At 36.3% G+C, this 27,638-nt stretch overlaps 1 protein-coding gene across 1 annotated transcript in view; it reads left to right on the top strand.

Annotated features, from left to right (window-relative positions):
• SLC9A9 (solute carrier family 9 member A9) overlaps positions 1 to 27,638 on the top strand; it is a 582,779-nt gene that overhangs the window by 141,882 nt on the left and 413,259 nt on the right. Inside the window, exon 5 of the mRNA XM_001162912.4 lies at positions 12,223 to 12,338. Coding sequence (XP_001162912.2) covers positions 12,223 to 12,338 — 116 coding nt within the window. The remainder of the gene's footprint in view (positions 1 to 12,222; positions 12,339 to 27,638) is intronic.

Genomic DNA, 27,638 nt, shown 5'->3' with positions numbered 1-27,638 from the left:
CTGTATATATTTATGCGTTACATGTGATTCACTGATACAGGCATGCAAAGCATAATAATCACATCAGGGTAAATAGAGTATCCATCACCTCAAACATTTATTCTTTGTGTTACAAACAATCCAATTATACCCTTTCAGTTATTTAAAAATGTATAATCAAATTATTTTTCACTGTAGTCACCCTGTTATGTTAACAAATATGAGATCTTATTCATTCTTGCTAACTTTTTTTTGTACCCATTAACCATCCACACTTCCCCTCCTCCACATCCCCACTACCCTTCCCAGCTTCTGTTAACAATCTTCCTACTCTCTATTTCCGTGAGTTCAATTATTTTCATTTTCAGCTCCCACAAGTGAGTGGTAACATGTGAAATTTGTCTTTCTGTGCCTGGCTTCTTTCACTTAACATAATAACTTCCAGCTCCATTCAGGTTGTTGCAAATGACAGGATCTCATTCTTCTTTATGGCTGAATAGACCTCCATTGTGTATATGTATCATAATATATATATCTATATATAGATAGATAGATATTTGAGATGGAGTTTCACTCTTGTTGCCCAGGCTGGAGTGCAATGGGGCCATCTCAGCTGACTGCAACCTCCATCTCCCAGGTTCAAGCAATTCTCCTCCCTCAGCTTCTGGAGTAGCTGGGATTATAGGCATGTACCACAATGTCCAGCTTATTTTGTATTTTTGGTAGAGACGGGGTTTCTCCATGTTGGTCAGGCTGGTCTCAAACCCCCAACCTCAGGTGATCTGCCCACCTTGGCCTCCCAAAGTGCTGGGATTACAGGCATGAGCCACCACACCGAGCCACAGTTTTTTTTAATCCATTTGTCTGTTGATGGACACTTAGGTTGCTTCCAAATCTTGGCTATTGTGAGTAGCGCTGCAATAAATATAGGAGTGCGGATATACTTCAATATACTGATTTTCTTTCATTTGTATATATTCCTAGAAGTGAAATTGCTGGTTTTTTAGTTTTTTGAGTTTTTCTTATGAAGGGATGTTAAGCTGTATCAAATGCTTTTTTGCCATCGATTGAAATGATCATATGGTTTTTGTTCTTTATTCTGTTCATATGTGTCACATTAATTTATTTGCATATGTTGAGACATCCTTGCTTCCCTGGGATAAATTCCACTTTGTCATGATGAATGATGTTTTTAATGCGTTATTGAATTCAGTTTGCTAGCATTTTGCTGAAGATTTTTGCATCAATATTTATCGGGATATTGGTCTGCAGTTTTCTTTTTTTGATGTGTCGTTGTCTGGTTTTGTTATGAGGATAATACCGCCTCATAATATGAATGTGAAAGTATTCCCTCCTTCTCCTCTATTTTTCAGAATAGTTTGAGCAGAGTTGGCATTAGTTCTTTAAATTTTTGATAGAAGCAGTAAAGCCACTGGGTTCCCTGGGCTTTTCTTTACTGGGAGACATTTTATTACAACTTCAATCTTGTTACTTGCTACTGGTCTGTTTAGGACCAATCCAAATCTGTTGGATTTCTTCAAGGTTCAAGTTTGGTAGGTTGTATGACTGTAGAAATTTATCTATGTCTTCTAGATTTTCCAATTTATTGCCATATAGTTGCTCAGGGTAGCGACTAATGATCCTTTAAAATGATCCAGTGGTATCAGTTGTAATGTCTCTTTTTTCATCTCTAATTTTATTTATTTGAGTCTTCATTCTCTTTTTTTCTTATTCTGACTAAATATTTGCCCATTCTTGGGCAAAATAAAACAACCGACTTTTTGTTTTATTGATCATTTGTATTGTTGTCTTCAAATTCATTTATTTCTGCTCTGATCTTTATTATTTCATTTATTCCACTAACTTTGGGTTTGGTTCGCTCTTTCTTTTCTGGTTCGTTAAGATACATCATTAGGTTGTTTATTTGAAGTTTTTTTTCTTCCTTGATATAGGCACTTTTAGCTATAAACTTCCTGCTTAGTACTGCTTTTGCTGTATTCCATAGATTTGGTATGTTGTGTTTCTATTACCATTTGTTTCAAGAAATTTTTCAATTTCCTTCTTAATTTCTTCATTGACCCACTGTCATTTAGGAGCATATTGCTTAATTTTCATGTGTTTGTATAGTTTCCAAAATTCTCCTTGTTACTATTTTTTTGTTTTATTCCATTGTGGTCAGAGAAGATGCTTGATATTATTTTAATTTTTTTAATGTTTTAAGATTTATTTTGTGATCTAACATATGTCCTGTCCTTGAGAATGATCCATGTGCTGAGCAAAATAATGTGTATTCTTTAGCCATTGGATGAAATGTTCTATATCTATTAGGTCCATTTGGTCTATAGTGTAGAGTAAGTCTGATGTTTCTTTGTTGGTTTTCTGTTGAGAAGATCTGTCCAAGACTGAAAGTGGGATGTTGAAGTCTCCAGCTATTATTGTATTGGGGTCTATCTCACTCTTTAGCTCAAAAATTTTTTGCTTTATATATCTGGGTACTTCAGTGTTGAGTGTAAATATATTTACAATCATTATATTCTCTTGCTAAATTTACTCCTTTATCATTATATGATGACCTTTGTCTCTTATAATTTTAGTCTTGAAATCTAGTTTATCTGAAATAAGTATAGCTACTTTTGCTCTTTTTTGGTTTCCATTGACATGGAATATCTTTTTCCATCCCTTTATTTTCAGTCTATGTGTACTTTTATAGGTGAAGCGTGTTTATTATAGGCAGCAGACCAGTGGGTCTTGTTTTGTTTTTTGTTTTTTTCATCCATTCAGCCGCTCTATGTCTTTTTTTGGAGACTTTAGTTCACTTATATTCAATGTTATTCTTGATAAGTAGGGACTTCTGCCATTTTGTTATTTGTTGTCCTGTTGTTTTCCAGTCTTCTCTTCTTTCGTTCTTCCTCTCTTCCTCTTAATGAAGGTGATGTTCTCTGGTGGTATGTTTTAATTTCTTGCTTTTTATTTTTTATGTGTTTATTGTATTTTTTTTGATTTGCAGTTTTCATTAGGCTTGCAAATACTATCTTGTAACTCATTATTTTAAGCTGATAACACTGTTTGCATAAGCAAACAAACAAGCAAAGAGAGCTTATAAAAACTCTACACTTTAACTTTGTCCTCCTGTTTTTTAACTTTTTGTTGTTTCAATTTGAGTATTATGGTACTGTCTATGTCTTGAGAAGTTGTAGTTATTATTTTTGATTGGTTCATCATTTAGCCTTTCTAATTAAGATCAGAATAGTTTATATTCCACAGACACAGTGTTATAATAGTCTGTGTTTTTCTGTGTACTTACTATTACCAGTGAGTTTTGTAACTTCAGATTATTTATTGCTTGTTAACATCTTTTTCTCTAAGGTTAAAGAACTCTCTTTAGCATTTCTTGTAGAACAGGTCTGGTGTCGATGAAATTTTTCAGCTTTTGTTTGTCTGAGAAAGTCTTTTTTTCTCCTGCATATTTGAAAGATATTTTCACCAGATATACTATTCTAGGGTAAAAGTTTCTTTCCTTCAGCACTTTAAATATGTCATGCCACTCTCTCCTGGCTTGTAAGATTTCCACTGAAAAGTCTGCTGCCAGACATATTGGAGCCCTATTGTATGTTATTTGTTTCTTTTCTCTTGCTGCTTTTAGGGTCCTTTCTTTATCCTTGACTTTTGGGAGTTTGATTATTAGATGCCTTGAGGCAGTCTTCTTTTGGTTACATCTGCTTGGTGTTCTGTAACATTCTTGTACTTGGATATTGATATCTTTCTCCAGGTTTTGCAAGTTCTGTATTCGCCTTTTAAATAAATATTCTACCTCTATCTCTTTCACTACTTCCTCTTTAAGGCCAATAACTCTTAAATTTGCCCTTTTGAGGCTATTTCCTAGATCCTGTAGGCATGCTTCATTGTTTTTTATTCTTTTTTCTTTTGCCTCCTCTGACTGTGTATTTTCAAATATCCTGTCTTTGAGCTCACTAATTCTTTCTTCTGCTTGATCAATTCTGCTATTGAAAGACTCCGATGCATTCTTTCAAGTGTCAATTGCATTTTTCAACTCCAGAATTTCTATTTCATTCTTTTTAATTATTTCAATCTCTTCATTAAATTTATCTGATAGAATTCTGAATTCTTTTTCTGTATTATCTTGAATTTCTTTGAGTTTCCTCAAAACAGCTATTTTGAATTCTCTGTCAAAAGGGTCATATATCTCTGTTGCTTTAAAATTGTTCCCTGGTGCCTTATTTAGTTCACTTGGTGAGGTTATGTTTTCCATGGTGGTCTTGATGCTTGTGGATGTTTGTCTTTGTCTGGGCCTTTAACAGTTGGCTATTTATTGTAGTCTTTGCAGCCTGGGCTTGATAGTACCCATATTTCTTGGAAAGACTTTCCAGGTATTCTAAAAGACTTGGGTGTTATTATCTAAGCCATATCTGCATCAGGGGCACCCCAAGCCCAGTAACATTGTGGTTCTTGCAGACTCGAAGAGGCACTGCCTTGAAGGCCTTAGGTAAAATTGGGGAGAAATCTCTAGATTACCAGGCAGTGACTATTGTTCTCTTCCATTACTTTCTCCCAAACAAATGGAGACTTGCTCTGTTCTAAGTTGCCTGGACCTGGGGTTGAGGTGAAACAAGTACCCCTGTGTCCACCACCAATGGAACTGTGCTAAGTTAGACCTAAAGCCAGCACAGCACTGGGTCTTGCCCAAGGCCTGCTGTAACCACTCCCTGGCTGCTGCCAGGCCCTTGGGTTCCACCATCAGCAAGTGGAAAAGCCAGCCAGTCTTGTATCTTTCCCTTCAAGGTGACAAGTTCCCCTAAGCCCTGGATGTGTCCAGAGGTGCTGTGTGGGAGCCAGGTACTAGAGTCAAAATCCTTACAAGTCTACCTGATGTTCTGTTTTACTATGACTAAGCTGGTATTCAAACTGTGAGATGTAGTCATTTCCACTCTTCCCTCCCCTTTCCACAGGCAGAGGGACCTCACCCCATGGTCACCACCATAGGCCCACAGGAAGTACTCCCAGGCCACTGCCAATGTTCCCTTAAGGCCCAAGCTCTCTTCAGTCAGCTTGCGGTTAATGCTACCTGGCCTAGGACTCACTCTTCCGAGCAGTAGCCTCCCCTCTGGCCTAGGGCAGGTCTACCGATGCTGTCCAAGAGCCCAAGAGTCTGCCTGGTGCTCTGTCCTGCTGTTGCTGAGCAGATACCTAAGGTGCAAGTCAAAATACCTTCTACTTTTCCCTCTACTTTTCTCAGGAAGGAGTCTCTCCCCATAGCCACCACAGGCTGGGAATGTGCTGAGTTTTACCTGAAATCAGCAAGTCTCAGAGTCTCACCCAAGGCCCATGACATGCTACATGGGTATTGTTGCTGGTTATTTAGGGCCCAAGGGCTCTTTGGTCAGCAGATGATGGGTCCTGCCAGTACTGTGCCCTTCCCTTTAAGGCAGTGGGTTCCCTTCTGGCCCAGGTTGTGTCTAGAAATGTTATCTGGGAGCTAGGGCCTGGGAAAGGGGCCTCACAACTCTGACTGGTGCCCTATCCTACTGTGGCTGTGCTGATATCCAAGATACAAGACAAAGTCCTCTTACTCTTCTCTCTCCTCTCCTCAAGCAGAAGGAAGGGATCTCTTTTGGATCCATGAGCTGTGCAGCCTACGGTTGAAGGAGGGGTCACACAAGCACTGCATTAGCCACCCTGACTGGTGTTTCAGTAGGTCTCATGCCCCCAGTCCACTGGCTCTGAGCCCAGTTCAGCACTGAGCTGCAGAATCACCTAGGAGTTTGAGTCCTTGTACCCTAGACTGCCTTTCAAGTTTATTTAGGGCCCCAGAGGAATTTAGCCTGCAGTGGGGAGGCTTGGCAGAACTCAAGTTCTATTCGCTGGGATAGGCAATTCCTCTCTGGCTAAGGCTGGTTTTATACTTCCTCTGTGGACAGGCATCAACTGAGTTCAGCTCAGTTTGGCTTTCTGCTGTGACAGGGCACCGTTAAGTTCAGTGCAATGTTTTACAATTGCTGCACTCTTCCTGTCCCAGATGCACAGATTCTCTTTATCCATGCTACACTGCTGCTGCCAGGAGATGGAGGAGGAGTGGCATTGGCATTTCAGAACTGTCTCCTACCCTCCTCAGTACCTCTTTTAGCTATATGAAGTCAAAACCGTGTACTGTGAGTGCTCACCTGCTATTTGGTTCTTATTAAGTTGCTTTTTTTTGTGTAGATAGTTGTTAAATTGTTATATTTGTGGGGTGTACAATCACTGGAGCCTTTCGTTCTACCGTCTTGCTCTACCTCTATCTCAAAATAAAAAGTCTTTTAGAATAGGAATTATGTATATTATTAATTATTTGTTGAATGAATGAGTCAATGTGTAAATTAATGAATACATGAATGAATGAATTTCACTAGGAGAACTTCCCAGTCCTCTCCAGCCTAGCACAGTTTATGAGTTCTGAGAGGGATTGCCCTTGAACACATGCTTCAGAAAAAAGAAAATGTGAGATTGAAACTATCCATAAAATCTGAACAAATAAGTAGGGCATGATATTTTCCCAAAGGACATTTGGGTATAGAATTCAGCAATTTAGATGTAGATCATAACTTTCATGTTGATTCCAGCACATGTAGATCCTGGGTTTTCCCACTGCAGAGCAAGCTGTACATAGTGGCCTATTTCACATGGTTTTTCAGTCAGGAACGTGGCTTTTCTGACAGTTAATGGGACTGGTCCACACAGCTTTGTCTCCAAACTGACAACTTCCTTTGCTTATCCCTAACAATTCAAAAAACTGCCTTTTCGGGTGATCTATTCATAATTTAGTGAAGGCTATTTTTAAAAAAGAAGAGGGAGGAGGAGGAGGATTCCTTTTTAAAGAATACTGAGATTAAGGTACTATATTTTTAAATCATCAAAACAATTAAAACTTCTGGAACTTTTTGTATTGAAATATTTTTATAACATAGCTTTAAGTGTAGGGCTTTAATAGTGTGAAACTAGCTCATGAAATTTAAAATCAGTGTGTGCGTCATAACTCTAAATGAAATGAGTATGTTAAGCATTTTCCCAAATCCCCTTTTATGCAATGCCTTCTATTAAAGTAAAATTTATGACTGCCATCCTGTGAGTCCCTACTCTTTGAGAGCAGGTCATGGATTTCTGTCTTTATATGCACTATAGCACCAGCACTCTGTTTTTCAAAGGATATTACTAATTGGATATTTGTTGAAATCAATGTTATTAATGATTTTACTTTTTATGAGACAGTTTCTGCTTCTGTCCACCCCTGTAACCCAGGCTGTCACTAACCTCAGAGTGTCCACAGGAGGACATCTGACTCAGGTTTGCCATCTTCAGGGCATTGTATGCACTAGACTTCACCAGATTCCCTCGCCCATTAAATTGCATCTATCCTGTCCTGAGTCATCGTGCCTTCTATGAAGTGATGACAGAAAGAATATACCACTCTGTGAGGATACGGTGACTGGTAATGGGTGGCTTCATTTTTTAGCCTCCCAGTTAATGTATTTATAACTAATTGGTTTTTATTAATAATGTGCCAACAATAACAATAGCTACCATTTATAAGAGTGCCTGGCACATTGTAGGTGCATAGTAATTGTTGGCTTATTATAATTAGCAGTGATAATGGCCATTGCTATATTAGTAATAATAACAATTACCATATGAGCTTGAACTGAACTGGGCTTTTTATTTTTATTTTTTGTATTATCTCAAGGAAGTGACTGAAATTATAGTTATTTTAAGTCAAGGAGTTGATTTGGAATAAATAAGTAATTTTCTTTCTTTTTTGAAAAAGCAAACTGTATGTGGGGTGGGTGTGTGTGTGAGTGTGTTTGTACTCACACACATGCATGTTTCTCCTGATTTCAAAAGCATTATAGAGTTGGTGGTTAAGTATGTAGGCTTTGGTGTCCAGCTGCCTGGATTCAAACTCTGGTTTGTCACAAGCTAATTCTGTGATCTTAGGTAAGTTAGTTAACCTCTCTGCGTCTTAATTTTCTCATTTGTAAAAGGAATAATTATAGAACATAGCTCATAGAATTGTGAGGATTAAGTAACACAATGAGTAACTATTGTGTCCATAATAGTACTCACTGATGTACATTGTTCTTTGTTTTTATTATGGCTATTATTTAAAAAGAACTGGAAAAATGCAGAAAAGCAAAAAGGAGGAGTCATTTAATTCTATTATATAACCACTATTAACAATAACATGGGGCTGTATGCGTCTAACTTTTTCTGTTTATATGTATGCCTAAGTATACTCAATTTTATAAAATTAGATATAATCATTAACTTGTTTTAATAATTTACTTTTCCATGCCCAGTATACTTTATTTTATATATCACTTTATAATTTGTGTTACCAATTTATTTTTCTGTCTAATATATATTATTATATACAGTTTTAATAGTTGCACATTAGTCTGTCATCATATGTATTATGTTATTCATTCATTTGACATGTAGAAGATTGCTTTGAATTTTTTATTATTGTAAATAACAGGAATCTTGATCTAAATTCACATCTTTTGGTACATATTTTATTAATTTCTTGGTATAAATTTATAGGAAACTATTTAATAAGCTATAGAATATTTTCTAAAATTAATGCTTTTAGAATAAATTGCCAAATTGTTTTCCATAAAAACTTTAATTTCATTTCCAGCAATAGTATATGAGGCTTCTAGTTTCCATGTAACCCTGCCATACCTCAGTAGTATATATACATATATTTTTTATAATATCCAATTTAATGGCTTCTGTACAATATGGAACAAGTCATTTTAACTCTGAGCCTCAGATTCCTAACTTGCAAAATTAACTAATGGGTATAGAAATCAGAACTATAGTGACAGATCACAAAGTTTATATTGATTCCAGAACCAATTGATATTCAATATTTGAACTGTAGTTCAAGTGACAAAGGGCCAAGGTGAAGTTGGGCTAATGCCAGAAGAGGCTGAAGGGATGAATACTGAGGAGCATTTCTCTGCTAATGCCATGACTGTCCAGAATGTCCCAGTGTTGATCAGAAAGTAATGTAGATAACAGTTATAATTTAAATTTCTGATTGTGTCTTATTGCTGTCTATCCTGCTAAACTGTGTGCCCCATGAGGGCAGGGATCTGTGTTTGTTCACTGATATAATTTATGCCTTTAGCATGGAGCCTGACACATAGTAGGGGATCAATAAGAAGCACCTTGTACAAAAGTTAACTCAAGATGGATTAAAGACTGAAACATAAGACCTAAAACCATAAAAACCCTAGAAGAAAACCTAGGCAATACCATTCAGGACATAGGCATGGGCAAAGACTTCATGACTAAAACACCAAAAGCAACGGCAACAAAAGCCAAAATTGACAAATGGTATCTAATTAAATTAAAGAGCTTCTGAACAGCAAAAGAAACCATCATCAGGTGAACAGGCAACCTACAGAATGGGAGAAAATTTTTGCGATCTATCCATCTGACAAAGGGCTAATATCCAGAATCTACAAAGAACTTAAACAAATTTACAGGAAATAAACAACCCCATCAAATAGTGTGTGAAGGATATGAACAGACACTTCTCAAAAGAAGACATTTATGCAGCCAACAAATATATGAAAAAAAGCTCATCATCACTGGTCATTAGAGAAATAAAAATCAAAACCACAACGAGAAACCATCTCACGCCAGTTAGAATGGCAATCATTAAAAAGTCAGGAAACAACAGCTGCTTTTACACTGTTGATGGGAGTGTAAATTAGTTCAACCACTGTGGAAGACAGTGTGGCGATTCCTCAAGGATCTAGAACCAGAAATACCATTTGACCCAGCAATCCCATTACTGGGATTTACAAAGGATTGTAAATCATTCTGCTATAAAGACACGTGCATACATATGTTTATTACAGCATTATTCACGATAGCAAAGACTTGGAACCAACCCAAATGCCCACCAATGATAGACTGGATAAAGAAAATGTGGCACATATACACCATGGAATACTATGCAGCCATGAAAAGGATGAATTCATGTCCTTTGCAGGGACATGGATGAAGCTGGAAACCATCATTCTCAGCAAACTAACACAGGAACAGAAAACCAAACACTGCATGTCCTCACTCATAAGTGGGAGCTGAACAATGAGAATACATGGACACAGGGAGGGGAACATTACACACTGGGGCCTGTTGTGGTGTGGGGGACTAGGGAAGGGACAGCATTAGGAGAAATACCTAATGTAGATGACAGGTTGATGGGTGCAGCAAACCACCATGGCATGTATATATTTATGTAACAAACCTGCACATTCTGCACATGTATCCCAGAACTTAAAGTATAATAATAATAATAGTAATAAAAGAAGTATCTTTTGAATGAATAAATAAGCTGAATGAAGCTACCCTATACTTGTCAAGAGACTGTGCACCTGGTAACCGGCAGTGTGCTGTCCTCTGGATAAGTGTGGATGAGCTGCCGAGAATGAGGCCTCTTAGACTTGCCTTTTCCCAGCTCCCATGCTGTATCCCACTGACAGTCTTTCTCAGATATTTAATACCTTCAGCCTGGTTAAGATTCAGCCTCCCCTTCTAGAATCCATGCTTTGCAAAGCAATGTTGGGCCCCTGTGCTCTAAACCATTATGGATTGGCTTAAGAGTTCAATTCAGAGGGTAGAATTATTTCTAAGTTCTTAGGGATACTTAATTGCTGTCTTTTCGACTACCTAGAGCAACTAACTCATGGGATGGTTGAGGGTGTATTACATGAGATAACATATCATGTAAAATATAGAACTGTTGATCTAAGCAATACAGTGTGATGGTTAAAAGCCAAGGCTTTAGAGCCAGACCTTCTCAATTCACATCTGGGCTTCACAACTTAATAGCTGTGTCACCTTAAGCAAATTACTTCATCACACTATATTCAGTTTTCTTGCTAAAAATACAAAAAATGTTACCATTGATGTGGGTATTTAATGAGTTAAATAAAGCATGTGTAGAAGTAAAAATGGTAAGTAAATGTTACCTACTATTTTGATCATTATTTTTAGCCTCAGTGACCTCATTGAGAATTTGCTATGTGCCAGACACCAAATATGTATTACCTCAGTTAATCCTTAAAACAATTCTGTGGGCTATTACTGTTATCCCTACCTCATGGATATTCAGGTTCAGAAAGTTTTAGTAATAACTTAAAATCATATAGATAGTAGATAGTAGAGCCTGGATTTAAATGCCGGTAGGTCTGAAATATTCTCTCATAGTGATACTTTTTTTTAACGGAATTTAAAATATCTGCATTCTTATTGACATTTTTAAATATCTGACTTTTAGCCTTTTTAGCTATGCCCAAAACCTGAGAACTAACTTTAAGTTCACGTGAGTGTTTAAACATCCATCTATTGGTTTGATGGTCTATAGTTTCTAAAGACTCTTACAGTTCTTAAATTACACTGTGATTCAGTTCACCCACCTCTCTATTTCCTCTACTAGGATCTTAGCAAAATAAATCAGTTAAATAATTAAATACCAATTAAAAGCTATAGGTTGGCAAATGATGACCAAAACAGACAATTTGCATGCCATGGTGTGGGCACAGTAAGGTTATGTAATCTTTCCTTGAAAGATCACAATGCAACTATTTCAGTATTCATTTTAAACAGTGAGCTGGAGTTACACATGCTCTAACCTAACAGGGATTCTCTACCCAGTGTGGAAGTGTCCTGACACCACTAGCAGCAGAGACTCGTCTATTATAAAGTGACTGGTTGACTGAGTGCCCTGTGATTGGCCAATATCCTCCTCATCACAGTGATGGACTTGAAATTTGAACCCTTTTCAGACACCCCCAGCGACAAAACAAGGAAAACTGAAAAGCAATCCATTTACAGATGTCAGCACAGCTGCTGTGTTTTTGGATATGATTTGCTGTGCCACATTTGACAGATTATTTTTTATATCTTTGAGATTTATCTTGTTTTCATTGGAATATACTATAAACTGTTGCATTACCTTTTACCAAGTGAATAAATTGTGATATTTGGTAAAATTGTCTTTCATAGCCAAGAGATTCCAGTGTACAGAGACCTAGCACGGCTGTCATTTGGCAGGGTGGTGGCAATTTGTGCATGATACGTATTCAGGAAAAACATTAGCATGTGGCTTATGATAGCATGGGTTTACACAGGGTTCATCTTGATGTTTGAAGGTCATGTTTTTCTCTTCAACAGGTTAATTATGTATGGTTTTGTGAAGGCTATGATACATGCTGGCCAGCTGAAAACTGGAGACTTTCATTTCACTGACTGTTTATTTTTTGGCTCACTGATGTCTGCTACAGATCCAGGTAATTGCTCAAATAATACATTTTCTTCTTTTAAGAATCAAACATTTAAATTGAATGTTTCTCCCCAAGACCATCACCTGTGTCTACATAATAATAATTTCTATTTTTCTTCACCTGCAGTTGACATATCTGTTAGTAATTACGAAAGAAAAGAAAAGGGGAATATTTTGATAGTGCTAAAGAAATTGGTTAGAAAGTAATTTCAGTAGTGGGAGAGATCTTTAAAGTCATTACAATTTATTTCTCTAGAATAAGCTTGTCCAACCAGTGGTCCATGGGCTGCATGCAGCCCAAGATGGCTTTGAATGCTGGCCAACACAAATTCATAAATTTTCTTAAAACATGATGAGATTTATGCACAGACCTTGCTATTTGCTCATCAGGTATCGTTAGTGTTAGTGTATTTTATGTGTGGCCCAAGAAAATTATTCTTCTTCCAATGTGATGCAGGGAACCCAAAAGATTGGACACCCCTGCTCTAGAACATGTAGCCATTTTGAGTTATCATCCTGAATTTCTCTCCAGTGAATATATCTTCTCTTTTTTTGAGAATGATGTATTAAATTAAGTGGTTTAAAGATATTTTTAAAAAATGTTTACCATGGTACTTTTCAGGCATATCAGACATAGGGAGAATAGTAAAAAGAATTGGCATATGCCCTTCAGCAATTATCAAATATGGGCAATCACCTTATTTATACCCCCTCCACACTCACTCTCTCATCATGACTGGATTATGTTAAAGCAAATTCTAGCAATCATATTATTTTCTTTGTAAATGTTTTGAAAAGTAAGTATTGCCATTGTAAGACCTGAAACAATCATTCTTTAATATTGTCCAAAATCTACTCGTTGTTTTAATATTCCTAATTGTCTTATTGTCATTATTTGTTTGGATAGCAGTTTGTACAAATCAAGATCCAAACAAGGGCAGCATATTACAATGGATTGATATGATTATTGGGCCTCTTTTTATCTAGAAGTTTCCCTTTTATTTTTTATTTTCTTGTCATTTATTTGTTTAAAAAAAAGAGGTAATTTGTCTTGTGGTCGAATCGAATATAGCTCCTTAAAATATTCCTCAGTGCCCTGTATTTCTTATAAACTGATGGTTAGAGTCAGAGGTTTAATCAGATTCAGGTTCAACTTTTTTGGTATGATTACTTTAAAGGTGGTGCTGGGACCGTTCTATTTCATCACCTCCAGAGGCAAATAGTGATTGGTGACTCGGCTGTCAGCCTGATCCATCATATTATTGGATTGCTACTCTAGCAAAGACTACCAGAACACAACCTGTAGTTGAACAAGATGCTTTTATTACTCATTGCAATGAAAGTGAATACCATGGGGAATCATGTAATGTCTCAGTGGGTATTAGAAAGGACTTATTATAGGACTTCGGTTTATGTTTGGTTATTTTAGTGAGGGTTTAAGGCATCAGGGCTTTGGTCTGGATTCGATGCTGTCAGGAAGTGGGAATAACTCCAAGACTGGGCATCTTAGTTAAGTCTTATTTAGAAGGAGGAAGGACTCAATTGAACCTAAAGCTACAATTGGTAAAGAAGCAGTGGTCACTCATAATAGCCAGGATAGGGGGATGTTTGTTTAGTTTTGTGGTTTGGACAATGTTCATCAACAATTACATAATAGTACTGTTTTTGTCTGGATCCATCATAGTCACAGAATAGCCTTGCCTGATGTCATTCTGTTAAGTTGTTTTTGTTCAACAGAAGAATGCCAAGGCCTAGCTAAGAGTATCAGGCCAGCTCTCGAATGTGGGTCTACTTTTCTCTTTCTTAGGAACATATAAGAATCTTTCTCAGCTGGGAGCGGTGGCTCACGCCTATAAACCCAACCCTATGGGAGGCCAAGTTGGGAGGATCACTTAAGCCAGGGAGGTCAAGACCAGCCTGGAAAACATGCGGAAACCCTGTTTCTCAAAAAAAAAAAAAATTAAAAATTAAAAAAATAGCCTGGTGTAATGGTGCACATCAGTAGTTCCAGCTATAGCTACTTGGGAGGCTGAGGTGGGAGGATCACTTCTCAGGCCAGCAGGATTGGCACCACATAGTGACTTGTTATAAATGTAAAATCTCAGGCTCAACCACAGACCTGGTATCAGATGCTAGAATTTAACAGTATCCTCAAGAGATTCATATGCACATTAAAGTTTGTGAAGCTTTACATTTTAGAGTTGCCCATTTTATCCAATGGCTTTAGTACCCATTGATGGTTTTTGCTTAAGCCAGTATTTATTAGGGGTTACAAACTAGTGGTATGCTAATCTAATCCTACCTTTTGCATTTATTAGCTGGTGGTACTCTCCTTAATGAAGTAGTTTTCCAGTTCAATTATTTCAGTACCCAATGGTATAATTTAAGCAACAAAAGCAGGGCAAATGATCCATTTTTTCTCTTTATTTACTAATTTTCAAAATAATGTGTTGTGTAGCATCCTGCACATTTGACCAATGAGATGACCTTTTAAAAACATATCATTATGAGCACATGGATTTTTACATAGACGATATATTTCAATCTACTGTTGTCATTATATTTTTTTCATGATCAAAAGGTGCCATTTTTGACAAGTGGGAGCCTCTTCAACTTTCTCCTGTATCCTTTTATTGTAATGACAACAGTTTTTGATAGGTTTCTTGCTTTTGAGTAAGACTAGATGTTTCAACCTTATCTTGTGTATTTCTTGCACCCTGCCTAGGAATTACCTTTCTTTCCGAAAGGCCTTGGCTTTTTCTAAGAGGGAAATTTAGTTAGAGACCATAATCTGGGCACTAAGGGATTGCATTGCTGCTGGATTGGTAATGGTTTTTAGATCTTTTTTTAAAAGGAGAAATTATATCACAAATTCATAATATTTTCAGTTAAAATTTAGTGTTATATGAACTTAACTGCCTTGAATTTTTATTTTCGTTTTTATTTTCTTCTGCCTACTCTTTTTCTTCCCACACATTAATATAATTTCCTACTTGCTTAAAACATATATTCTCAAAAGTATAATATATATAGTTACTAAAAATATGATAACTAAAAACTGCTTAAGATTTTATTGTGGTTATTTTTAACCTTTGGATATATCCTACTAGTGATGTACAGTTAAAAATTATTCCCTTTTTAAAATCACTTGAAATAATTTCTCTGTGTGGTTTAGCCACAAGTCAATATATAATAATGTTCATTTGTTTTATTTTATTTTTAATTTTTAAAATTAGATTATATATAGGATTCTAAAAAGAAAATCACAGAACAAAATAAGAGAAATCTAGCTTCTCTCCCTGTCTCCTTTACCCTAAATTTCCAGTGATTTTGGTTGGTTTTCGGTTTACCCTTCTATTTTTAAATTTAAGCAAATACACAAACATGCACACATTCCACTATATGCTGCTATGCACATGGTTCTTCACCTTACTTTTATTTAATTAACAGTATTTTGGAGATCTCCTTATAACAACATATAAGAATCTTTCTCAGCTGGGAACAGTGGCCCACACCTATAATCCCAACCCTGTGGGAGGCCAAGGTGAGAGGATCACTTGAGCCCAGAAGTTCAAGACCAGCCTGGACAACATAGGGAAACCCTGTCTCTCCAAAAATAAGAAATAAAAAAATAGCCTAGCGTGGTGGTGCACACCAGTAGTTCCAGCTATAGCTAGGGAGGCTGAGGTGGGAGGATCACTTGAGCCCAGAAGGTTGAGGCTGCAGTGAACTGTGATCATGTCACTGCACTCCAGCCTGAGTGACAGAGCAAGACCCTGTCTCAAAATAAATAATAATAATCATCTTTCTAATTATCTTTAGTAGTCGAAGAGTACCCCATAGTTTATTCAATCAGTCTTCTATTGATAGAAATTTGGGTTCTTTCTTCTGCAATTATGTATGGTGTTGAAATTAATAGCTTTTCACATTTTGACAGTGTTTCTTTGGGAGACATTTCTGGAAAGAGATAATGGTAAATGTATTTGTAATTTTCCTAGATGCCAAACTCCCCTCCATAAAATGTGTATCAGTTTGCATTCATACCAGCAATGTATGACAATACTTGTTCTTCACAGTCTTGTCAATGCAGTAGACAATAAAAACTTGGGGGGTTTATCCATATGAAAGGTGAGGATTTATATATCCCTATAGCATGGCTTAGTACTTCTTTTATTATGAGTAAGATTGTATGTTTGTATTTTTGTATTTTATTATGAGTAAGATTCATGTAATTTATAATAAAAATTATATATATATTTTTTCTATTTATAAGATACCCTTTTCCAGTAGAGTCATTAGACTTTTACATTTCAATGTTTAGATGCCCTTAATATGTTAGGAATGTTAATCTTTTCTCTGTCATATAAGTTACAAACAGTTTTCCTGGTTTGTCATGTTTTATTTTGCTTATGGTATGAGAGGTTGATTGAAAGAACATGAAATGAAACTGAGTCTTAGGTTTGGAACCCATGGTGTAGATTGAAGATCAGAGCCCCAGAGTGGTATACAGGGATAGACTGCCCTATCCCCAGGGTTAGGAATGGCCTGGTCACTATGTCATTGCTAGAAGATTTCACTCTCACACAGCCCAAGGGAAATGCGGAAGTCCCTTGGCAGCCACTGGAAGCATGGACTCAAGAGTATAAATTTTCAGCCTATCTAGCTAGTTAAGGTTGTTCTCTTCTGCCATACGTAGATATTCTGGCTTTCAGGGTCAGGCCTCACTTTGCATCACCTTTGCACAAATCTTCAAGTTCAGAAGCACTGCAACCAGCATTCCCTGGTCCCAACACTGAAGGCTGAGTTTGTTGCCTTCTACTGAGTGACTCAGCTAGCTCTAAACACAACTGAGTTGTAGTCAAGTGCTGCTCCTTCCGTGGCAGGTGGTGCCCCTGAAATTATGTTTAGATAACACAGGAAAACCAATTAAAACAGAAAAAAAAAATCCAGACTGGGCAAAATGGCTCATGACTGTAATTCCAACACTCTGGGAGGCCGAGGCAGGAGGATTGCTTGAGGCCAAGAGTTCTAGATCAGCCTGAACAACATAGCAAAACCCCATCTCAAAAGAAAGAGAGAGAGAGAGAAGAAAGAAAGGAAAAGAGAGAGAAAGAAAAAGAAATAAAGAAGGGAGGGAGGGAAGAAGGAAGGAAGGAAGGAAGGAAGGAGGCAAAGAGGGAAAAGAGAGAGGAAGGGAGAGAGGGAGGAGGGAAGGAAGAGAGGGAGGGAGGGATCCAACTTGGTAAGATGGTTACTTATCTGCATCGTATCAAACACCTGAGTGGACTGAAGTTTTTAAAATACAATATTGGCTCATAACCATAAAGAGCATCCTGGGGCCCAAGTCTACTTTCCAAGTTTGGCATGGACCAGCTGTGCAACTTTGGGCAGCCACTTTGATTTTATACATTATTGGAAGCAGAAGATAGTATTTCTCATTGCTTCCAACTTCTTTTTTTTTTAACAGACAAAACTGACTCTTCATCTGTAAAATAAAAAGTTTTAACTAAAGGTCTAATATCCTTCTAGATCTAACATTCCGTGATTTTTATTCCTGTGAGACTGGTTTTTATTTTAAAACAATCTTTTATTTTAGGGAAAATAAAAGTCAACCCGAAGCCTGCTAACTATATTCTGAGGTTCCAACCTCAAATCAACAAATGCTAAAGATATCTCATAAGGTAGAAACCCACACATGAATAGGAACCCTTAAATTCTCTTCTTTTACTGGGAACTAATTGTTATATTAAAACATGCCGAACCCACTCTCTGCTAAATTGGTGCAATTTAAGATCTTCAACAACCTTAAAACACCTAGTTAATCTTACCCCACAATTATTCATTTATTGCCTAAATTATTGTGACTCACTAATTTACGAGAGGAAACCTATGCTCTGCAGGTCTGACATTTCTTGGCCATTTAAAAATTAATTCTTTCCCATTTAGCCTTAGCTAAATATTAGCTAGGTGTTATTATTTCCTTCATATTCATCTTTTATGGATACACATTTAATCTTAAATCTAATTCTTCTGCACATTTCAGACTCTCAGCCAATTTTCGATTTAGCTCCATTTGGGATTATTTGACTATAATTTGATTCATTTTATCTCCTCCTTTCCTTACTGATGAAGATCTTGCTGATGATGGAAAGGTCATCATCAGCACTTAACAAGTGGACAGTGAAAGGCAGAACAACCAAAGAGACAGTATATGGAAAATGGCAGGACAGGGAAAGAAAGAAATACGCAGAGGGCTCAATGAATGAGCCAGCTCTTCTGGTGTGTGCAAAAAACAGAGACTAGGAGGATGGGGAATGGGAGAGGAAAGATAAACAAAACTTAAGAGAGCAAAAGCCCAAACAGCTGGAAATAGATGACTTGTTTAACAGCTCTCATTTTGCGATTAGCCAAAGCTTGTCAAGGAGCTGTCCAGCCTCATACTATCCTCTTGTCTTTTTCATTGCTGTCTTGGGGTCTCATTTGGTAAATTTGACTATCCAAGATAACAATTTTGATTAACAAGTTGGAAATGTCCTTTCATATTGGGTAGGTGGATAAAGAGGGGAGTCCTTAAGGTGTGTAAAGATATGTGGAGATACAAGCATACCCGTGAGCCTTGAACATACCAGTTTTGTGGCTGCTTTGGTGTATTTTCGCTTGTTGCTCCCTCCCCACCTTCTTCAGGTCTATGCTCAACTGTCACCTCAGTGAGAGCCTTTCTTGCTCACCCTATTAAATACTGCACCCCCTTGCCCAGACACCCCTAATCACAGAGCTTTCTATCCCCTGTCCATGCCTTACTTTCCTCCACATCACTAATTACTAATCACTATTGATCAATTTATTTAGTTCTTTATTTACCTATTTATTTACTTCTTTGTCTTCTGTGTGGGAGATTTTTTTCTATTTTTCTGGATTTTTTTCCTCTTTTCAGTCTTACAGTTCTGATATCTAGAACAGCGAGCTTTTAATAAATACCTGTTAAATCAGTGAATTAATACAACTTGAGGAAGAAACTGCTAGGGCAAAGTGTGGAGTGTGGAAGGGTATCTCTTTTCAATTATGAAATGTGAAGCAGTTGAGTATCCCAGGTCACCCTCGCGGATGAGGTGTCTCATGGCCCCTGGAAGGGCAGTCTCCCAAGGTGAGGGTAGACTTCCAGCACATAGCTGCATTTCTAGCACATAGCTGGACTTCTAGTACACAGCTGAGTGGCTTTATCAGTTTCTGTCCACCAAAGATATATTTAACTGAAACAAAGATATGTGCCTTTCCTCTTGTCCAACCATGTAGCAAATATTTCTTTCTTCTGTTTATCTGGTGGTCAGTGGCTGAACATTTTCCAGAGCATTTCAAGCTATGGTTTGTGGACTTGCAAGAAGCAGTTTTAATCGTGTGTTTTTTCTAAGTTGGAAGATGTTCAAAATAGTAGCTTCTTTTAGGAAAAGGAAGAACTCAGCACATTGCATCAAGTATTAAATAATCACCCAGAAGATGCCAGAAACTCATCCTGGTATTTACGGAACTGACATTTCCTCCAAGGTCTTCAGGAAGCCACTCATTCAAGTACATGTGTTCTGTGCATTTTCTTGCTTCATCAATTTCCCTGTTTCCTATTTGGATTAGAGTGTCTTCATTTTACATGATGCAGCTGCATTGAGACTCAAATACAGCTGCACTATTTTGAACTCCAGAAGTATTAATCCAGTATTCAAAACTAGAAAATAATTATTAATTCAGAGACTTGTCCAATTTTCCTCCTAGAGAATTAATCCAGGGTGTCTTGATTTAGGTAACATTAGATAGGGCACATTCTAGAGTTGCTGTATCCGACATGATACTTACGAGATACATGTTGCTACTGAACCCTAGAAATGTGACTAGTCCAGATTGATATGGGCTGCAAGTATAAATACACCCTAGATTTCCAAGACATCATTTGAAAAAAGTGAAACATCTCATTAATAATTTTATACAGTATTAATTACATGTTGAAATAATATTCACTTAATATCAAGTTAAATAAAATATCCTATAAAATTAATTTTACTTGTTTTCTTTTTACCTTTTTAAGAAGACTACTAGAATATTTAAAATTACATATGTGGCTTGAGTTATATTTTTATTGGACAGCACTGCTATAAAGATATATGGAAATGAAACTGTTGGAAACCAAAACCATGACCCTTAATAGAAATACTGTAATAATTTAAAATTGAGTATTAAATACAAATACAGTATTAAGTACAGATACAATGCACCACATAGATTATACCATTTGGTAAAATATAGGCGATTTATTTTTATGAGATTGAATTAATATGTCTGAGATTTGCTTTCTAAAATCTCTCCTCGCAGTCTCATTTTTCTGCTTTGATGCATAACAACCTATAAACTACTTTATCCCCAAGCTTCAGAAATAAAAGAGGGTAAATATCTGTATGATTCAAATATCGTATATGTGCCATTTAAACCACAAATACTGTAGCCTCTGACTTGGGGACAGTGGATTAAAAAACTCCTGCCCAAATGTCTCAATTGTATTCTTTTTGTAAGAATATAAATAAGTTCTTAAGCCTGACAATCTCAGCATTGTTTTTGAAACACCCATTACTGTTTTCTCTTATGTAACATGTCACAGGTTCAAGAAACTTGGTATTTATATTACATTAGCATGGTTTCAAAGTGTGTTGACACATTTAATGTTCCTAAATTGGGTAGACTCAATATGAAAAGTAAATACTTATCTAAAATGAGTAAATGGAGACAACCTGCATAGCCAGCTGGAAAATACAGTCCATAATTTTTTTCATCAAGTTTAGATTTTAAAAATCTATTTGATGTAAATTATTAGTTCAGTTCTCTCACCAAACAAGGCAAAATACACAAGTGCTTAATAGGATCTATTTCTTTATCTGTATCATCATCAACACTAGATAATATTTAATGACTAGATCATCACAGATGCTTCACAATATAAAAGGCCCATTGAGTTCTGCACAGTACATAATAAATACTTATCAAATAAATAGAGCAGTCATTGAATATTAAGAACACTGTTCATGGTGTAGGACAGTCATGTTTAAATCTTCATTTTATCTGACTCACTTGGCCTCAGTTACTCCAAATATAAAATGGGACTATAAGGTTTATTTTAAAGGTTCTTGATAAGGATTAAATAAGATAATATGTCTTATTTTTATTGTTATGTTGTCATCATTATTTTTATGCTGCACTAAGATGGGGCTGCTATTTTTCCATCAGTATAATACAGTGAGACATGTACATTTTTGCTTGTTTTCATGATAATAATGAATTTCCATGATTCTTCCTACCTGGTTAGTTCTCCCGTGACCAACTATATTCGTCTGTGAGTTGCCTGGTTAAAGTTGGGAGTATAATATATGTAATGTGATAATTTTGCTTTGAATAAAACACAAATATACTTTGACATCTATTCTTATAGATGAGAGGTCATAATTTTTAAAAGCAAATCTCAGACATTGTCATTTTACCTCTATGTACTTCGGTACGCATCTCTAGGACTAAGGACATGGTTCTTACATGTCATGAAGGCACTATCCAACCTGAAAATTGTTCCGTAATCCACTGGTATCATCTAATAACCAATCCACACTGACATTTTCCTGATTTTTGCCCTTTGCCTTTGATAACTCAAACAGGTTTCACAAGTGATATTTAGTTGTCTCTTCTCTGCATTCTCCTTTAATCTACAGCAGTGCTCCCTCCTACCTTTTTTAAAAATGCTATTATTGAGAAAATTGAGTCAGTTCTACAAGATGTACCACATTCTGGATTTGTCACTTCCCAGAGTATCATTTAATTGTTCCTACATCCTCATATTTCTGTAAGTGAAAGTTAGCTTCAGAGAGTCCTGATTACTTAGATTCAAATTCCTCAGTTTTTGCAAGAATGTTCAATAGGCGATGCTTGATCGATCACGTTGCATCATATTAGAAGTCACACAATCACTTTTAGTTTAAGCTGCTACTTATTTCATCTAAATGGAATGTATAGCTCTTATCTCGACCCTTGGTCAAATAATGCACCCATAAATAAACTACCCTTTTTAAACATATAATTTTAAACATAACCACAATTCCATCATCACACCTAAAACATTAATAGTAAATTTCATGGTAGGCAAAATAATGGCCCTCCAAAGATGCCCATACCTTAATCTTCAGAACCTGTGAATATATTACCTTAAATAGCAAAAAGGGATTTACAAGATTAATTAAATTAAGGACCTTGAAATGTGGAGATTACCCTGGATTATCTGAATGGGCCCAGTTTAATCACATGGGTCTCTGAAAGTTGTAGAACTTTTCCTGGCTGCAATCAGAGGAAGATGTGACTATAAAAGAAAAGGGCAGAAAGATATAATGTTGCTGACTTTGAAGATGGAGGAAGGGGGCTATGAGCCCAGAAATTTGGGTGGCCTCTGGAAGTTGGAAAGGGCAAAGAAACTGATTATCCTCTTGTGCCTACAGAAAGAAATGCAGCTCTGCTACCCTAATTTGACATAACTGAGACATGTGTTGAACTTCTAATATACAGAAATATAAGATAATAAATTTGCATTATTTTAAGCCACTAAGTTTGTGATAATTTATTACAACAAAAATGACAAACTAATATAATGTTAAATATTATAAAATATATAGTTTAGTTAAAATTTCTCAACTTATACAAATTTTTATAGCTGCTTTCATTGATCCAGACAATGTATGCACAATGCTTTTAGATATAAAATGAATGATTTAAAATAATAAAATTGTAGGATACTTTTGTGGAAAGAGCTACTTCCTTTAATTTACCACCCTCGTTTTATAAAAGAGCAAACTAAGGTTTAGAGGTGAGTGACTTGGCCCTAGGAGAGTCATTTCAAAACTTAACATTACAATCACTTTAAAAAAATTCATGAAGGTCAGCAGTGGATTCTGGGAAAGTAGTGACCTTAACTTGGCTTTCTTGCCCTTTATTACTGTAATTTATCTGATTTTCCTAAGGCAAAGAGGAGTTGGTTCCTATATGCAACTGAGTGCTGGTGGAGCCTTGAGCTTTATGCAAACCCTACAGAAATAACAGATAGTGAGCTTTCTCTACAATGAGTAGCATGAGCCTCTAGATACCAGTTTCAAAGAAGTCTTTAGATGGAGACTGGAAAGCTATGAATCCTGAAAACTGGTTTGGGTTGTGGAAATCTGTGGACGTTGGTGGTAGGAAGGTGGTAGTAGTTGACATTAGCCTGCATGAGTGAATTTGATTCTTTGCTTACTGGGTAAGGGACCTATCTCCTCCAGGTACCTGAAGGGTAGCCCACCTGCTTCTCCATCACTGGCCTATCTTCTGCCACTCAGAGGATTGCTATCACAGAAGGTAGTCCAACAAACAGTCTTAAACTCCAAAAAGCTGACAAAGAAAGATAAAAGCACATCAAGACTTTTCAGCAGCCTGAGAGAGGAAGACTGGTCAGAATAAACAGAGCACACACCCAGGAAATACATTCCTGAAATAGTCAGAATATAATTTGAACAACCTTATAAGAAATCTTATAAAAAGAACTCAGCAACGTTAGTTGCACATGGTCAGAAATTCTGTTCAACAATATATTCCCAATGCCTAGAATATAAGCTGTCTCAGAGGAGACTATCAGTAAATATTTGTCAGATAAATAAATCCATCAAAAGAATAATAATGCTAGTTAGGCAGAATATACCATGAAAGTGAGAGTGGTACAATATCATGAAACCCATTAACATAATCTGTTACATCAATACATTATAAGAGAATAAAATATATAATCATATCAGTGAGGAAAAGACATTTAATAATATGCAGCAGCGTTACTAATAAAAATTCTAAGTAAAAAAAAACTGTTTAAATATAATTCAAAGTATTTACCAAAATCTAATACCAAATATTATTCTAAATGAAAACTTGAAACTGGATAATTCAAGAAGGTTTTATTTATAGAGGACTTGTTGCAAAGTTTATTTGTAGAAGAACTACAAAGAATAGTGCAGGCATCTGGAGCTTGGGAGTAGCCAAACAGTTATCACTCTTAGGTTCAAAGCAACAAGAGGAGAGAGTGGTCATTAGAATTCAATGGGAGAAAGCTTGTGGAATATGTCACCTGGTGGAGAGCGATAACCTTCTGTTCAGGGACACTTTTAGTTCAAGGTAGCATTTCAGGGGGAAAATGTCAGGGAATAAATACCTAAGTCTTCCTTTCTGCCCCTCCTCTGATATCTTCTGGGGCTTCTCATTGGCCAAATCCAATGAGAAGCCAGAGGGCATGGGAACTTATTGATGTAGTTCACGTGGTCAGTGTCTCAAAGCAGAGAATGTGTAAAGGGAAAAATAGAAGATACTGGCATAGAAGTTCTAGCAAATTCGGTAAGAAAATGAAAGAAAATAAAACATCACATAAAAGTAGAAATTAGGAAATAAAGCTGCCATTTTTGTTGATGTTACTCTATTCTAAAAAACTATTAGACTTAAAAACGAAATTTTGTGAGGTGCCCGAGTATAAGATAAATATACAAAATCCAATAGCATTTAAAAAATTTAGCAGCAAGTTTCTAGAAATAAAATTCAATATCTATAAAACTTACAACTATTTGATACTAATTTTAATAAAGAATAAAGGTATAATATTTTAAGGGATATAAAATGTAAAACAAGATATGAACAAATGAAAAGTCATGCTCTAGAATGGGAAGATTTAATTATGGACATACTTTATCTTTTTCTTCCTCCTAGATTTTTTTCATGGAGTACTTTTTAAACAATGAAAAACTTTAGCAAACTATATAATCCCTGTTACTTGTCATAAACCTTCCAGCAGTTTCTAAATTTTTCATTCTATTTGAATACATCATTCAAAAATGTTTTTAATGTCAGTTTATGTGTGACATTCTTTCCAAAGCCTTGTATGCCTGAAAAATCTTAATTATACCCTCATATTCAATAGCAATTTGTTTAGACATAAAAGTACAGATTCAAAGTTATTTTCTTTTTTATTCTTTCAAATATTTATTTCTCTTCATTTTTATTTCAATCTAGTGGTACTCATATTATCTATATGTTGCACCTCTATTTTTATCTCTCATGTCTCTTAACATTTTAAAATTGTACTTTTATCTCTTCAATCTGTCTTGCTTCCTGCTGGAGGAGTTCCTCAATCAGGTTTCCCATTATCTAAATTATTTCTTCAGTTGTATCCATTATCCTATTTATTCCATCTATTATAATTTTTTTCTAACTGCTATGTTTTTCATACCTGATATTTCCTTTTATTTAATTTTCTTGTCTCTTTAAGTGTATTTAGTATACTTATTGAAAATGTTTTATATATCTATTCTAATACTTCTGTTTTTTGTTTGTTGATTTTCTCTAAGTTGTTATAACCCTCAGGTGTCTAGTTATTTTTCACTTTTGCTCATGTTCCTTTAGGAGTATCAACTATTGAATTGGCAATACATATTGGAGAAGGGCCTCAAAACTACAGTTATCATTTTCATTTGCTGTCATCCCACTAACCCAGTGTAGTGATGTTAAGCCTTAGAACACATTAACTGTGGAGACATTTTTTGCTTGTTACAGCTGGGGGAATGCACTACTGGCATTGGACAGGTAGAGGGCAGGGATGCTGCTAAACTTTGAAAACGCACTAGACAGCCCCCAACTGTAGGTAATTGTCTGGTCTAAAATGTCAATAGTGCCAAGGTTGAGAAACCCTGCCTAGCCAACTTCTCAGGTTGGGGTTTAGGCCCTAAGGGAGAAACAACATTGATAATCCATTAGCCTAGGATTTGTAGGGAAAGAGAATGCCTAAGGCTGCTCAGTCTCTACCTGTTCTTATCAACTCCTTACCTCACAAAACCTTTTGCACTGATCCTGACATTTCCCCCATGAACACCTGCCCCAGTGTTTAGCCAGTTGTGCATGCTTTGTGTGGCAAGGAGCTAAGCAATGATTACTCCATGGAAATGCAAGTAAGCCAAATGGCAGAGCTTAAACAGTTTTTGTTTGTTTGTTTTCCTAATTTGCTTTTTTTTACTGCTGTGTGTAGCCGCCCATTGCCAGATTTGCTGCACTCTTCCCACCCCCCTCACCGCTTTCCCACACACATCAATCCAAAACAGTGCTCCTTCTCCCTGGAGATTTCTCATGGCTTTTGTTGTTATTAGTTTCAATTCCACTTTTCTCTATATACTTTCTTCATCATTGACTTTGTGGAGGAAGGCAGTAGCCGATGCTATTATAGTTCACCATCTTGGTGATGAGAAGAAAGCTTTCATGAAAATTCTACTTTCCTCCAATTCATACAAAAATTTAAGGTAATTTCAATGAAAACTTACCACTTTAAACATTGAAACTGGATAAGATTATCTTAAAGCTTATAAAGTGGAATAAAACCATGAGGTAACCTACCTAATCAGATGTAAGAATATACTACAATGCCATTATAATCAAATCAGTGTGGTATTGGCCTAGGAAGCACAAGACCAGTAAAAAATAATAGATGATCCAGACACAGATTTCAGTGAAAAATGATAATCTGACAGAAGTGGTCTTTCAATTCAATGGGGAAATGGTTTATTTAACAAATGGTACTAGCACAATTCACTGGCTATCCATTTAGATTATAAAATTGAACACATATAACCATTTACAAAAATATATTTAGAAGAATTAAAATGTAAATAATGAAATTTTAAAAAACTACTGCAAGAAAATCTATAAATCTATATCTATAGATTAAGGATATAGAGACTCTTCTTAACAAAGAATGGAAAACCAGAATCCATAAATATAGATATATTTGAATATATAAAAAGAGAATACATTTAAGTGGAAAAGACACCATAAACAGTCAATAGATAGGCAACACACTGGGGAAAAATTATTAAAATACGAAGGACAGAATATTACTATTTTTAATACACAAAGAACACTTTAAAATGACAATCTGGAAATAAGTAACGGAAACACTGACAAAGACTATGAAGAGGCAGGCTGGGCGCGGTGGCTCATGCCTGTAATCCCAGCACTTTGGGAGGCTGAGGCGGGTGGATCACGAGGTCAGGAGATCCAGACCATCCTGGCTAACACGGTGAAACCCCGTCTCTACTAAAAATACAAAACATTAGCTGGGCATGGTGGCAGGCGTCTGTAGTCCCAGCTACTCGGGAGGCTGAGGCATGAGAATGACATGAACCCCGGGGGGGCAGAGCTTGCAGTGAGCCGAGATTGTGCCACTGCACTCCAGCCTGGG

Source organism: Pan troglodytes, chromosome 2 (genome assembly GCF_028858775.2).
Source record: "Pan troglodytes isolate AG18354 chromosome 2, NHGRI_mPanTro3-v2.0_pri, whole genome shotgun sequence".
NCBI classification, from domain to species: Eukaryota; Metazoa; Chordata; class Mammalia; order Primates; family Hominidae; genus Pan; species Pan troglodytes.
The sequence above is the reverse complement of the archived record's forward strand: the minus strand, read 5'-3'. Positions and strand labels throughout refer to the sequence as shown.